This window comes from Lissotriton vulgaris, chromosome 6, assembly GCF_964263255.1.
Source record: "Lissotriton vulgaris chromosome 6, aLisVul1.2, whole genome shotgun sequence".
Classification (NCBI taxonomy): Eukaryota; Metazoa; Chordata; class Amphibia; order Caudata; family Salamandridae; genus Lissotriton; species Lissotriton vulgaris.
Genome location: NC_141694.1, coordinates 1,407,902,062 through 1,407,918,976, shown reverse-complemented (window position 1 = coordinate 1,407,918,976; position 16,915 = coordinate 1,407,902,062). Strand labels below are relative to the sequence as shown.

The window sequence follows — 16,915 nt, the reverse complement described above, 5'->3', positions numbered from 1 at the left end:
TCACATATCAGAAACACTGGGAAGTTTGATGACACCTCAAAGTATTCTGTACATGCCTTAAATCACCCAGAAACATACAGTGAGCCCCCAGCTGATATCGAAGGAGCAACATAACATTTGATACACTGAAAACACCAGAACATTCATACCCACCATGTTTCATAGCACTTTGTGACGTATGAGGGAGTGAGGGGCAGTGAGGTCGGTGACAAGCGTTACTTCAACTACAGCTATTTTTAGGTCTTGTCTGAGACAGCACATGCACAGTTTGTAGCAAGATATTTTGTTAGTTTACAGTGGGCTTTGAGCCCGCCCATTGCGTACCATTGGTTGACTTCATCATTACTCTCATGTGCTTGCTTCTCGTTTGTCAGCATGTGTGAGCTTCAGCTCCTCTTCTTGTGTTTGGCCCAGCCCTGTAGCATGGACCAAGTACTTGTGTCCTTCCACTGCTCTCGTTTTGGTTGGGTACTTTTTAGGTCTCGCCTAGGCAGCGCGTATGTGCTGCTCTAGGAGGGCATTTAGCCATCGGTCTTCACTTTTCAAGCACTCGATCTTGTGCTTGTGGCGGCATCGACCTTGCGGGAGCGAGCAGCGGCGCGGCCACGTTAATTACAAACATATGGCCGCTGCTCGCTCCTGCAAGGTGGATCCAGCCACAAGCACAAGTGCGAGTGCTTGAAAAGTGAAGACAGTGAAGACCGCTTGTTTACGTCATGAAGCACACCCACCTGTCACTCCCCCTCTTCCGTCGCTGCTTTTTAAGGTTTATTAAACCAGCGCGACAGCTGCACTTGTTGAGCCGAATAGTGAACAATAGAAGCGTGCGCTTTTCTTTTCTTCAGTGCTTGTTTGTTTCTAATATTCAGTCTCTTTCTGCTCTCCCATGTGCCCCCATCGAGATCCTCCTCTCCTTCTGCATTCTGCCAGCACCCTCTTACCCAATAGTTGTCCACCACCACCACATCCACCACCACCACCACTACCACGTCCAACACGTCCACCACCACCACCATGTCCACCACCACCACTTCCACCACCACAACCACGTCCACCACCACTACCATGTCCACCACCACTAACATGTCCACCGGGACTACCATGTCCACCACCATCACGTCCACCACCACCACGTACACCACCACCACCACGTCCACCACCACCACATCCACCACGTCCACCACACCCACCACACCCACCACACCATGTCTGCCACCACCACATCCACCACCACCACGTCCACAACCACATTCACCACCACCACGTCCAACACCACATCCACCATCACCACGTCCACCACCACGTTCACCACCACCACCACCACATCCACCACCATGTCCATCACCACCACGTCCACCACCACCACCATCAGGTCCACCACCACCACGTCCACCACCACATCCACCTCCACATCCACCATGTCACCACCACCACCATGTCTACCACCATGTTCACCACCATGTCCACCACCACCATGCCCACCACCACCACATCCACCACCACCACATCCACCACCATCACCATGTTCACCACCACCACGCCCACCACCACCACGTCCACCATCACCACCTCGTCCACCACTTCCACCACATCCATCACCACCACATCCATCACCACCGCATCCATCACCACCACATCCATCACCACCACATCCACCACCACCACATTAATCACAACCACAAACTCCACCACCACCACATCCAACACCATGTCCACCACCACCATGTCCACCACCACATCCACCACCACGTCCACCACCACATCCACCACCACGTCCACCACATCCACCACCACCACGTCCACCACAACCACCTCCACCACCATGCCCACCACCACCAGTACATCCACCACCACGTCCACCACCACAACATCCACCAGCAACACCACTTCCACCACGTCCACCAGCACCACCACGTCCACCACCACAAAGTCCACCACCACCACCACGTCCACCACCACCACCACGTCCACCACCACCACGTCCACCACCACCACGTCCACCACCACCACGTCCACCACCACCACGTCCACCACCACCATGTCCACCACCACCACGTACACCACCACCACGTACACCACCACATCCACCACCATGTCCACCAGCACCACGTCCACCAGCACCACATCCACCACCACGTCCACCACCACCACGTCCACCAGCACCACATCCACCACCATGTCCACCACCACCTGATCCACCAGCACCACGTCCACCACCACCACGTCCACCACCACCACCCGTGACGGGTAAAGTGTCACTGGAGGGCACGGGTCATAGAAGTGTCAACACCGGCTGTACATAGGACATTTAAGGATGCATTGGGTGTGGGAATAGGGGCTAGAAGTATTACACCAGGCCCAAGATACATTTTGAAGAGGCGCAATGTCACAGGGGCTCCTGCAAAAGCACATGCAGCATCTCTACCTCACAGTGGCATACCTGCACGAGCCACTCACTCAAAACAAGCATTGGCATAGCCAATAGGTCTCGCATTTGGGACCTTATAAGTGTTTAGCCATTCAACACTTGATGTTGTTGCACCAAGGATATTGTGCTGGATAACTAAACACTTATAAGGTCCCAAAGGCAAGATATTTGGCTATGCCAATGCTTTTTTCATTTTTTTGAGGTAGTCCTTGAGAGGGCATGTGTTCTCAAGCTGTCTCCCTCATGTGCTTTATTTCGTCCTACTGTTACTGTCCCTTACCTGCGTGCTTTTGTCCCCCAGTTCTCACCCCTGAGCTGCTGTGCTCGCCCTGTGCTGCTCTGTCACCTATGTGCTTCTGGCCATGACTGCTCGGCCTGTGTGCTTCTGTGAATGCTGCTTTCGTTGTGATACTGTACGGCATGAAGAAAACACATTGGCAGAACCAATAGGCATCTAAATAGAGACCTATTGCAAACGATTGTCAATGTTATTTTTATTATGCATTTGTGCAAAACAAATAGAAGGATTCTGTTGAATGCTTTAATTAATCGATATTTTGGAGTTAACTCAATTAAAATGGACAGTAGCTAGTTTTTACAAAAAATAAAATGCTGTATTTTACTCTAGGGTGTTTTACACCAAAATCTTGTTACATTTATCATATTTTTTCCACTTTTCAGTAGCATTGTACTTCTTGGCAGACTTCTTGTTTGTGATCTGCCTTAGAAAGTTATTAACCAGGAACTGCAGTAAAGATGAGAGAGGAAGTTCAATTAGCAAATATATTACAGCAGCAAACTAAAAAATGTAAATATTAGATTTTGTTTCACTATCCAAAAGCAAGTTTACCTACTTGATAACTAAACCCTTTCACAAGACAGATACTTACGTATGCTTCCGGCAGCTACCCCACACATGCACACACATGCATACTTAAAAATTCAGTTAACCATACAGTTGTACTTCCAGTGTTAAACACTGCTACTAATATCACTATTGATGGTATTACTCCAACTCCAACTCCAAAAATTCTTTATTTCGGCCGCTTGGGCCATAAAAGATGCAGTAAAAATACATACAGATAAAACACAATATATACAATAAAAACCAGCTGGGCATGCAATGTTGAAAGATACAGGATAGTATGTATTAGCCAGACATTTTCTTCCTTATTACCCATGCTGCCATCAGAAATTTAGACACCGCAAAGACGATGTGGCCCAGGGTGTTAGTTTTCATAATCCTGTAGGCCTGTAAATAGTTACTGAAGCCCAGGTTCCGGCACAGGGGAGCTATCCAGCGCCTCCTCGGGCTCCGATAGGCAGGGCAACAGAACATTATGTGCAGGTCGTCCTCGTCCTTGACTTTGCAGCATGAGCAAAGCTTGTCACCCCCTTTCGACCATTTATAAGTAAAAACTTTAGTAGGGAGCGTACCAAACCTCCATTGCAGGAACAGTTTCCTCGCCAGGAGAGGATAGATAAAATCCATAAAAGGTTCAAAAACGTAGGAATTTTTGGATACTAAAAAACGTTCCGTCAAGGTACCACTGTTGCAAGCATTGTCCATATCAGCAAGGCTTTTGTTCCTGTAAAGCTGTGCGAGTGTTTTACGCGAAATCCTTCTACAGCCCAGAGCTGGATCATCCCATAGATCTGGTAATTTCAGGCTAGACAATTCGGACTTGATAAATGCCAGCCAGGGGATCTTGCCATTTACATCCAGCCTCATTACATTTAGGAGATCCTGCCTGTAGTGATGCAATTCCTCTGTGGACCATAGACGATGCCAGAATTTCACAGGTTTTGACCGCAGGTCCTCAGCAATTGATGGAAGACCCAGATCTAACCTTAGGGGGAGGAGTGGAGTGCCTTGCGGGAGAGCAAGTAAACGTCTAAGGAAACAGTTTTCCACCCCTGCCAAGACCTTCCCGGCTTTGTGGCCCCACAGCTCACTGCCGTAAGAGGCAGCTGCCTTCACCTGGGTCCTATACGTTTCCAGGGCCGGACTAACAGGCTTGAAGGTAGACTTGTTGGACACCCTCAGGAGTGCGCCCGATAGCTGGGAAAGTTTCAACCTGGATTTTGCCACCTGAGAGTCCCATGTCAGATTTTCTTGCAGTGATACCCCCAGATACACAAAGGTTGAAACCCTTTCAAGGCTAGTTTCCCCCAGTTTTGGGTTGGGTCTGGTTTTGGCGGGAGGGTTGAAGATCATGAACTTGGTTTTTTGCGTGTTCACCTCCAACCCATGTTGTTGGCAAAAATGGCCAAAACCATCCACTATCCTCTGAATCCCCATGGGGGACTTGGAAAGGAGGAGGGTATCATCGGCAAACATAATTGCCGGAACCCTCCTTCCTGCCAAAACCGGGGCATCATTGTCCCCAACAGCGTCAAGATGTTGGATGACGCTGTTGATGTACAGACAGAACAATGTCGGGGCCAACACACAGCCCTGTCTGACACCTCGGGAGACCGGGAATTTGCCCGAGGGCTTGCCATCCCTCCCACACCTCACTTGCGCAAAGTTGTTCTCGTGCAGCCTTATGATGATTCTAAGGAGGTGGGGGGGGGCTCCTAGCTTCCGCAGAACCTCCCAAAGCTTCCCCCTCGGGACTAGGTCGAAGGCTGACCTCAGGTCCACGAAGACCATGTACAATCGACCTCCCTCTAGCGTGACCGTCTTCCAGTAAAGGAGAAGGAGTCGAAAAATTTGGTCCATGGTCGACGTGTTCTTCCTGAAGCCAGCCTGGAGGGGGCTCATGATGTCATTATCCTCGACCCAGTCTAGGAGATGGTCCAAAATGAGGCGTGCAAAGAGCTTTTGGGGCACATCTATGAGGCTTATAGGCCTATAATTGGAAGGGAGCAGAGTAGAACCCTTCTTATGGATGGGTACAATCTCTGCCCCCAACCACGACCCAGGGATCGCCATACCTCCAAGGATGGCATTGAAAAAGATGAGAAAGTATGGACCCCAGATATCCGGTATTACTACTACTGCTACATTTACTTCTGTCCTTATATTACTCTTACTGATAACCTGCAGTGTCATTACTCCTGGTACTAAGGGTCATAATTACTACTAGCATTACGGCATTAATTTCTAATGCTACTACTGATGGACTACTGTTACCACTAATGGTACCAGCAATATGGGTTCTAATACTAATACTTGTTTTATATCGTCGTTCTTACTGCACGTCAGCCAATTCCAAGCACTGTGTGTAACAGGAGATTGTATTAGTAATAATACTGTTACTCCTACTATTATCAACTCCGATGCTGCTGTTTAGTGCCATGTGTAGTGCTGCCACTATTGGTACCACTAAGGGTACTACAGCCAGTCTTGCTACTTCTAATAATATGTGTTAATAATCAGAATAGTACTACTGGTAGTACTAACAGTAATCTTGGGAGTAATACTACTATTAAACTACAGCTACTACTGTTACCTTTACTAGTACCTGTAGTGGTATGCATAACTATTGTTACTTGTCCTGTCCTTGTTACTAGTAATAGTGGTAATTATGCTATTGCTTTACTTACAACCTGCAACAACACCTACAGTAACACGTTTATTAACACTATCATTAGTAGTTGTATTTGTTGGTACAAGTGTTCATACTACTAGTAGTAACATGATTAGGAGTAGCTGGCACTAATAGCATTAACCCCTTCGATGCTCGGCACGGTTGAGCTGTGCTTATGACGAGCTGAGCTCGTCATGAAATCATAGTATTCATACAAGTTCAGCACAGGAGGGGAAAAGTCACAGCAGCCAAGGTATTAATCAACCACTAGTAGAGATACATTTAGTGAACATACTTAGACTTAACATAGGTAGGGCTTGACCTACTAATTGTTGTTGTAGTAGTTTTTGTTAGTGATACTGGTGTCAATCACAGTAATGATATGAGTACCAGTGATAGGGATAATAATAGTATCAGTACTATTATGGTAACATCAATGGTGCTATGACCAGTTGTACATCCATCCTCTATGTGAGCATAAGTCTTGGATATTGGTTTTTGACTTGGGTAGTGGTTGTTGGGACCTGGAGGGATGACCTATATTCGAGTCCTCCAAGATGGCAACCATGCGCATTGAGACTATAATATATTCCTCTAGGATGCTCACTTATTTGTCCAATCAAGGGATGCCTGTAATTTTAGTACTAATAGTCGATCAGTGGACCCAGTGTCCGAATGGTAACTGCTGGTAATAATAGTTGTAACTAGTGCAGGAAAGACAGAGGCCTTGTGTGTACATGTTGATGTGTAAGACAGACTGCAACATTATATATGTGGAGCATTTATTGCGCCGAACATGCTTGTTGGCATACTACCTTGGAGGCCTCCAGCGGCCTCCGTCCTTGTGGCTATGTAAGGAAATAAACAGGACGTGTCCTTCATATGCTTAGCCTATGTGAAGCGGATACTACTGACCATATACAACAGCGCTGTGGAAACTATCGGGCAAAATGAACTAGTGGCATGGGGTTAGGGCCATGGATTCCTTTCAGTTTAACGGGAGGTTTGTGTTTTAACCCCTTCAGTGCGCACCAGTGCTCATGTGCCTAGGACAGCCCCCGGCGGTCCGATTACATGGCACTGGGAATCCCTCTGGTGAGGGCACCAGAGGGATTCCCTTTCCCCCACCAACAGCCTCTGGAGTTGGGGAAGAGCTTCCCCTGCTCCCGAGGCTGCTCTTCTGGTTTCCCTGAAATGACGATCAACGCGCACGTTGCGCTGACATCATTTCAGTGAAACCGAAACTGACATGAGCCAAGAGGCTCATTTCAGTTTCACTTTCCACGTGCTCAGGGGGCTATCTCAGCCCCCTGAGCACGTAGAAAGATCGGAAGAGGTTTTATTGGAAAGAAGAGAATCTCCCCTTTTCAATGGTACCACTTTCTAGTGGATCCCTGCTTGGGAATCACCCAAGGAGGGCCATTCCCAAGCAGGGATCCACCGACTAGACACCAGGGAGGGGGGAGCTGCCCCTTGGGCAAGGGCCTTTGTTCCCTTGTTCCCCCCTATTTTTTTCGGGCAATACGGGGGGGCAGAAAGTCCACTAGAAACCAGGGATTTTTTTGTAGTGATGTACTGGTGGGGGCTGCCCAAAATGGGTATGACAATGCAACCCCAGAGAAATTCCTGTCTTTTTTCCCCTGGATCGGGGGGGGGGGGGAGAGGGGGTTTAGAAAAACCATACAAACCAGGGATTTTTTTTATTGACGTAGGGGTGGGGGCTTCCCAAAATGGGCATGCCAATGCCCCCACCCCCAAAAAATGCAACAGTCTTTCTGTTCCCCTCTAGGGGCAGATGGGGCCAGCAGATCCTGTTCTTTCCCTGGGGGGGCGGGGCAGAAAGCCCACTAAGCACGAGGGATTTTTTTTATGTGCCGTTTTCTGTCACGGGCACTAATCCTACCGGCACAAGTGAGGTACTATTTTTCACGGAAGACTTTGGGAAGTGCGGGGTGGGTGGAATTATGTGAATCCACGCAGATTCCAGAACTTTCCACCACAGAAATGTGAGGAAAATGTGTTTTATGACAAAGTGTGAGGTTTGCAAGGGATTCTGGGTAAAAGAACCTGGTGAGAGCCAGACAAGTCACCCCATCCTGGATTCCCCTGGGTGTCTAGTTCAAAAAAATGTATAGGTTTGCTAGGTTACCCTAGGTGCTGGCAGAGCTAGGTTTCAAAATCTACAGGTAGGCACTTTGCAAAAAAAGGGTCAGTTTTCACGGTGAAAATGTGGTGTCTCCACGTCACGTGCACTAGGCCTACCCACTCAAGTGAGGTAGCATTTTTCTCAGGAGACTTTGGGCAATGCGGGTTGTGTGGAATGTTGTGGATCCAAGCAGATTCCAGAACTTTCCACCACAGAAATGTGAGGAAAATTAGGTTTTTTTGACAAAGGTTGAGGTTTGCAAGAGATTCTGGGTAACAGAACCTGGTGAGAGCCAGACAAGTCACCCCATCCTGTATTCCCCTGGGTGTCTAGTTTAAAAAAATGTATAGGTTTGAAGGTTTCCTTAGGTGCCCGCAGAGCTAGGGTTCAAAATCTACAGCTAGGCACTTTGCAAAACAGCAAAACACAACTAAGGAGTGACTTAATGGCGCTGTGGGCAGAGAAATAAAGCCAGGAACACCAAAGAAAAAAAGCCTCCCACCAATAGTGACAAGGCGATATTGGAACCAGAATTGGGAAAAAGAGTGAAAACACATACAAAGAGGAAAAAACAATAACTCATATTTGTTTAAGAAGAACCCTCACTCACCCTAGTGGTGACATGCTTCATCATGGGGTTCCCACTGGAGGAACCGAATGTCCCTCCAGTGTGCTTCAACGCCTGATTTACAGCGGAGCAGGTTATTGTGAAGTAAACTTGATAGGTATGTGTTTATGTGCAAGTGATAGTAAGGTGATTAAAAAATATTAGTTGTACCAAAAACAACTTTATTTGGTGGTCAGCTAATATTATTAAAAGCAATGTGTAGGATATTAGTAGTGGTAATATTATTGACCACTTATATCCCTTCAAAAGTAGGTCGACATGTTTCAGCTGTCTATATTAATTCACGCAGCTTTCTTCAGGACCATTAAAGTGAATATCCCTGGTGGTCCACGCTCGCTAAGGACCCCATGATGAAGCATGTCACCACTAGGGTGAGTGAGGGTTTTTCTTAAACAAATGAGTTATTGTTTTTTCCTCTTTGTATGTCTTTTCACTCTTTTTCCCAATTCTGGTTCCAATATCGCCTTGTCACTATTGGTGGGAGGCTTTTTTCCTTTGGTGTTCCTGGCTTTATTTCTCTGCCCACAGCGCCATTAAGTCACTATTTAGTTGTTTTTTGCATTTATGATTGGGGATACAGGAGTTACACACAAACAATTGAAGAAGGGTCTGAGGGAAATTTAAAGACCTGCCCAGTTCGTATCCTCCTACAGGGGTGACTTCTTTGTTTATCCTCCCTCTCCTGTTGTTAATATATACTTTGCAAAACAGGTCAGTTTTCACTGTAAAAATGTGGTGTGTCCACGTTGCGTTTTTGGCCATTTCCTGTCACAGCCATCAGGCCTACCCAACAAGTGAGGTTCCATTTTTCTCGGAAGACTTTGGGGAATGCGGGGTAGGTAGAATTTTGTGGATCCACGCAGATTCCAGAACTTTTCACCACGGAAATGTGAGAAAAATGTGTTTTTTTTTGTTTTTGTCAAAGTTTGAGGTGTGCAAGGTATTCTGGGTAACAGAACCTGGTGAAAGCTAGACAAGTCACACCATCCTGGTTTTACCCTGGGTGTCTAGTTTTTAAAAATGTATAGGTTTGCTAGGTTTCCCTAGGTGCTCGCAGAGCTAGTGTTCAAAATCTACAGCTAGGCACTTTTCAAAAAAATGGGCAAGTTTTCACTGTGAAAATGTGGTGTGTCCATGTCACGTTTTGGGCCGTTTCCTGTCACGGGCACTAGGCCTACCCACACAAGTAAGGTACCATTTTTCTTGAAAGACTTTGGGGAATGCGGGGTCGGTGGAATTTCATGGATCCACTCAGATTCCAGAACTTTCCACCACAGAAATGTGAGGAAAATGTGTTTTTTTTACCAAGTTTGAGGTTTGCAAGGGATTCTGGGTAACAGAACCTGGTGAGAGCTAGAAAATTCACCCCATCCTGGATTTCCCTGGGTGTCTAGCTTTCAAAAATGTATAGGTTTGCTAGGTATCCCTAGGTGCCGGCAGTGCAAAGGTTCAAAATCTACAGCTAGGCACTTTGCAAAAAAAGGGTCAGTTTTTACTGTAAAAATTAAGTGTGTCCACGTTGCGTTTTGAGGCATTTCCTGTCGCGGGCACTAGGCCTACCCTTACAAGTGAGTTACCATTTTTATCGGGAGACTTAGGGTAATACAGAATTGTAGAGCAACTGTTATTACCTATTGACCTTCGATGCATTTCTGCCTTCCAAATGAAAGACAATGTGTAAAAAAGAAGTCACTTTGAAAAATGTCCTATAATTCTCATGCCAGTATGGGTACTCACAATTTCGGAAATGTGCAAATAGCTACTCTTTCTAAACTCTATATTTTGTTCCAATTTCAGAAATATATAGGTGTCTTTCATCCCGATTATTTACTGTATATATTTTCCAAAATGAATTGCTATATACCCGTTACATAATAAAAAACCATTGCAAGACGCTGCTCTGGGTTCATCGGGTTCTTGGTGAACCTACAAGTCCTATATATTCCCACAACCAGAAAGGTCCAGCGGATGTAAGGGTATATTGCTTTCAAACATCTGTCATAATTAGAAGACGTTACAGGCGGGAACGTTGGCAAAATGGCTGTTTTTTTTCAACTCATTTTAAATTTTTCCTATTTTGAACTGTTAATTTCTATAAAGAAACCTTGAAGGATCTACACAAATGACCCCTTGCTGAATTTAGAATTTTGTCTACTTTTCTAAAATGTATAGCTTTCCAGGATTCATTATTGCTTTCATACCTATTTCTACCATTAACTGGAGGAAGGTTGAAAGCACAAAAAATAGCAAAAATAGACTGCACCAGTAAAATGCCAAAACTGTGTGAAAAATGTTAGTTTTCTGACAAACATCTGTCAGTCCTTGAAAGCTGGGAAAATTATGATTTCCGACCCACAACCCCTTTGTTGATTACATTTGCAGGGAAAAAAACAAACTCTTTCATTTGCAGCACTTTTTTCTCATTTTTCCCCCCAAAAACTAAATGTTGCTGCATTTTGCCTAAAATATGGCTCCCCTCCAGGGGAATGCACAAACCCTGGGCAACCTTTAGCATCCAATGATGTTGGAAGAAAAAGAAGCAAATTTGGCGTGGATACCTCATGTAACCAAAAAGTTACAGGGTCCTAAGCGCGAACTACCCCAAATAGCCAAAAATAGGCTTAGCACAGGGTGGGGGATGGGGGAATGGCCTAGCAGCGAAGGGGTTAATCTTGTCATTAACTAATATTTCCTTGGAATCCAGGGAAATATATGCAAAGTTGAGTTTTGAACTGCTTCTGTCATCTTTGCTCGCAAGCACTTTAGTTTCAGTTTCGCAGGAGCCCTTCCCTGTCGAGCTGCCGCGGTTCCTTTCCCTATGTTATAACCGGAAGGGGATGGGTAAAAGCATTCTGTACTTGACCTTTGAAGTCGGCATCCAACCAGTGGCATCACATTGGCCCAGACCCGCAGTGCGAGGGGGACCCGTGCTGTAGGTGGCCCACAAGCACAGTACCCTGGCCTGTGAGCTCCTGATTGACTCTGGAGGGGGGCTCTTTCATGAACTTTGCAGGGGGTCTCCTCAAGTTTCGTTAGGCCACTGTATCCTACATGATTTTTATGAATACTACCCCACCACCACCACCACCACCGCAATTGTGGTATTTGTGGCAGGAAGCTTGCAAACCATGTCTGCTCTTCAACTCTTTGAGTGAAGATGGCCCTGGGAAATTTGTCTTTGGTGTCAATCCAGTGGTGCTGGAACAATTTTCATAGAGTGGGTGCTGCCATCAGTATTACATCACAAAAGTCATGGACAATATGAAAAATCCAAGCCCCACATAAAGAGCAAGTGTAGCAAATGAGTCACGGCCATTCCGCAGGAGTGTGGTAGAGGTGTGGTATGCGTCCAGTAGTGCATTTTAGAACACACTCTCACAAATATATTAGTAAAGCAGGGTGCGGTATCTCTTTGCCATATAGGGACAGCACTTTTTCTATTCAATGCCCACTAAATTTGCTCAGAAGTACAGCTTTACCGTTAAGCTATATAGCACACAAATGATATAAATGCTATAATGTGGGGGAAACAAGTTTCAGTGAAAATAATGTCCACATCGCCAACTAAAGTGTCTTGGTTCGTTTTAATCTTGTTAAAACCTTTGTTTCTTTTGTCACCTCCGAATTAAAGATGTGCCTCATTTGTGTTTTCATTGCTTCTGGTATACTTTGAAATATGTGTACAGTTCATTTAAAGGTATTTAAATGTATGCAAAAAACGACATCCCACTGCCTTTCCTTTCACACTCCCTGTACCCAGCAAGATTGTTCCATAATTCACTTCAGAAAATACTCTCAGTTTGTAGTCAGATAAAGAAAAGGAAATACTATTATCCTTTTAAAAAAATAAGCAGGAATGATCCCTGTCTTTGAATGCATTACAAAGGTCACAAAATAAAATGGAACTGGAAAGGCATCTTTATTGCTCATTCACTTTTTGAACTCCTGCATGGTTATTTTGGGGGTGCTACAGCACCCCACATCCCTGCTCCCGGCGCCTGTCAGTCTGTTGTTTTATATTCCGAATCCAGTAGGGGTGCAGAACTCAGTTTGGCAAAGCCGCTGGTGTTCATGTGCACTAAAAGCAGTGACGTCAAGTAGACAGTGCTTTTGTCATTCACGGGCTGTTTTTTTGTGTTTTGGTTAATGGGGTTCAGGGGAAAACGTAGTTGCATTATTTCAAGCACATAAACGTCACATTGCGAGCGATCATAGGGAAGTCGGGAGTTATGTGTGGAACTTCGTCTGAGGTTTGAAGTCCTGCGTGCCCACTAACGTGTTTCCTGTTGTGTTTCTAGCTCCGTCCTTGGAAGCTTCTTTCAGTCCCATGAACACCTTTCCAGACTCAACTACAGGCGATGAGTTTTCATTGTATGTTTGTCATAGGCACCAGCACTCACCTCAACTCTTCATTCGCAAAGCCAGGTAAGGCGGGGACACGTGTCACCTATTGTAAATACAGTACATTGTCCGGATTTATGTTGGTCATTTCTTCTCAATTCCCTCTAAACCTGGGTTAAGCTTCTACGGTAAGTAGACTTTTTTTTAACGCAACCAGGAACCTCTTTTGGCTGTATGTAGGCCTTTAAATAGTCCACTCAATGAACTAAAGGCACGTCCAGTTTTTTTGTGCTGTTCGAGCTGTAAAACCGTCACCGCACCCAACTCACAAATCCACCTACTCCGGTGTGTATATTGTTGCGTGAGTGAGTTGTTGTTGCCATTATCGGTTCTATTTATTCTAACTTGAGCGCTATGAATTTCGCGGTCGTACTTTGACCACTAGAGGGCACAAGAGACTAGATAAAGAAAATACTGTCTTTAAAGAGCAGTCGACACAGCATTGTTGATTGATCTTTCATTCTACTGCAGTCACAAAGTGCGCCAGGCGCGCTATTTTGAACTTGTGGGGTAGTGTATATTCTCCAATATTGTTTGTACTATTTCTTTTATATTAACCATTAGACGTCAAACATCAACAGTTCTCTTTGTACAGTAAAATAATGTAGAATCAAAGGTGAGGATGAACATAGTAAAGGTGAGAGTTCTTGAGTGTCATGATTTCCAAAGGGATCGCCTCGATTAAGGTTCCATAGTTCTTTTATGATGTGATTTGCACAGATCCATGTACAAGCAATCCGTGTTATGCTCCCTACCCCCGCAGCCTTCAAGCCTGTGGCTTTTTTTCTATACCTTAGTATTATTTGAGTATCTTGTATGGTCCTTTGCAGGTTAGTAAAACATAGGTATTCTTCTTAGGTCTCCGTAAGTCGGTCTCTTGCGTACTGCACTGTTATCGGATTTGGTCCCATGCTCGTCTCTGTTGCAGGGGCGGCAGGTGACATTTGAAAGTGGTGGGGCGTAAACTAATTTGCATATTGCACCGCAGCGAGCGAGCCCGAACCACCTTGCATCCATCCATACATCATTCATGCATCCACCCATCCATCCACCCACCCACCCACCCACCCACCCACCCATCCTGCATCCATACATCATTCATTCATGCATCCACCCATCCATCCATCATGCATCCACCCATCATGCATGCATGCATCCACCCATCCATCATTCATGCATCCACCCATCCATCCACCCACCCACCCATCCTGCATCCATACATCATTCATTCATCATGCATCCACCCATCCATCCATCATGCATCCACCCATCATGCATGCATCCATGCATCCATACATCATTCATGCATCCACCCATCCATCCACCCACCCATCCTGCATCCATACATCATTCATTCATGCATCCACCCATCCATCCATCATGCATCCACCCATCATGCATCCATCCATACATCATTCATCCATCCACCCACCCTGCATCCATACATCATTCATTCATGCATCCACCCATCCACCCATCATGCATCCAGCCATCATGCATGCATCCATGCACCCATCCATACATCATTCATGCATCCACCCATCCATCCACCCACCCACCCACCCACCCATCCTGCATCCATACATCATTCATTCATGCACCACCCATCCATCCATTATGCATCCACCCATCATGCATCCACCCATCATGCATGCATGCATTCATGCATCCATGCATCCATCCATACATCATTCATGCATCCACCCACCCATCCTGCATCCATACATCATTCAATCATGCATCCACCCATCCATCCACCCACCCACCCATCTAACCCATCTAACCTGCATCCATCACTCATGCATCCATCCACCCATCATGCATGCATGCATCCATCCATGCACCCATCCACCCACTGACAGCATTAATGGCCGACATCAAAGTTAAGGCATCAATTAGATCTCAAATAATTCCTGCGTCCTGAAGTCCAAACACCTCCACATGTCAATTCTTATCCACCAAGGGTTCAATCTAGGTTGGAACGGTTTTATTTTCAATAGCTATTCCCATAGTTTTAGTAAAATGAGCATCAACAAAATTACCAGAAGCCCGACATTCAATCATTGGCTGAATCTTAATATTTGCCCTTTCTGCAAACTAACTCTATAAACAAAAACAAATGCCGCTGTGCTTTTTGCATATTTGGGTCAAGAAGATCCGGGACACTACATAAAGAGAACTTGAAAGTGTGGCCTCAATCATTAATAGGTCTTCTCTTTTTCGACGTACTGACTTTCACTTGTATAACTTTTAATTTGGATTTCAGGTTTCATGGGACAGTCTTTTAAAAAGTGGATGATTTTACTACAATGCTTGTAAAGTTTCGTTTTTCATCTTTTTGCCCTATCGTCTTTATCAACAGCACCCCATGTACATTGGCTCTGGAAATGAAGGAGTCTTAACAAACAGAGGCCGCAGTACGAGGGAGGGAGAGAGCTCTGCCCCCCCAGACAGGGGGTTATGTACCCGGGCTATGTATTGACCAGCCAATCCTGGCGCTGTATGCAGCGCCAGGATTGGCTGGGGGGCACCATGAGTGCTCGCCCAGTCGCCCTGGGCAACCCCGGGGACTGCGGCCCGCCCCCTGGTCCTCTCTCTAAGGGCAAATTCACAGGGAAACAATCTGCGCATGCACGGGCATGTTTGTGCCCAAAAACCCACTTGCGCAGCTGCAGCAGGCCCATCCTCGTCCACAAACTTCCCAATCCCCAGCTCCCCGGCAACTGCCTCAAAGCCGCAAGAGTTTACCACAGTAGTATTTATTGATTGATTATTTAAAATCATTACAAAAAATATAATTGCGAAATTATAAACATTTCAATTAAGATACCTCATTAAAATGTTTTTTAAATAACAGTAAACCTTTAAAATTATACACACGCAGTATAAAACTCTTTTATATATCGCTAGTTCCTATGTTTAAAAGATTGGCAGAGAGTACAGTCAGTTTAAAGATTAAGATTATATCATTCTAAATTTTTCCATGCAACTTTTAAATATTTTGTAAAAGCAGAATTAATGAGCACATTGTCCGCGCAAAGACACTGAAGCAGTGCTTGTCTACAAGTCCTTATCACTCTTTCATTAAAAAGCCTTTTTAATAGAGTTAGTCTTTCATTTTTCAGTTCTGGACAAAGGCACAGAAGATGTATAATATTTTCCTTTCCAGCTTTGCACAACCGACATGATATGTTATTTTCAAGTTTTTTCCAAGGTAGTGCATGGGATTTTCCTGGCAAAATTCCGAATCGTGCTTTCATGAATATATTTTTATTTACCCACGACCATGCTGTGTCCAGATACTGCTGAGGCCTGTTCTTTTTGTAATTATTTATTATGGACCAAGCGTGTTTCCTTTTAGCAAATGTCTCTTTATCGCTTATCAATGATAGGTGATCTGTTGTTTTGTTCGCAATTTTTTGGAAGGATTCCTGGTTTATGGTAGTAATCCAAACACTCCTGACCCCAAATTCAGCCAGGGCCTTGTTCAGATATTTCCAGACAGAGGATTTAGTGTTGCCATCAATTTCTTTCCATAAGAGCTGTTAAATTAAGTTCTCCTTATCATTTTTTAATCTGTTCCATACTTTGATTGTATGAGCCATTCGTGCATATAGTTGGTTATTCAAGCCGAATTCCAGTCTGACTTGGGCTTGTGAGGCATTTTTGGTAAAAGAAAGAGGGACCGATACGTTTTTGAGACAGCTTTATTTATGATTGTTGCATCTTTTCCATTTAACGCCTCACTTCCATAGGTTAATGAAGGTAGCAATTTC

At 45.2% G+C, this 16,915-nt stretch overlaps 1 protein-coding gene across 3 annotated transcripts in view; it reads left to right on the top strand.

Moving 5' to 3' along the window:
• CFAP61 (cilia and flagella associated protein 61) overlaps positions 1–16,915 on the top strand; it is a 1,856,219-nt gene that overhangs the window by 145,547 nt on the left and 1,693,757 nt on the right. For all 3 annotated transcript variants that reach the window (XM_086927518.1, XM_086927517.1, XM_086927519.1), the window contains exon 5: positions 13,037–13,163. In XM_086927518.1, coding sequence (XP_086783644.1) covers positions 13,037–13,163 — 127 coding nt within the window. The remainder of the gene's footprint in view (positions 1–13,036; positions 13,164–16,915) is intronic.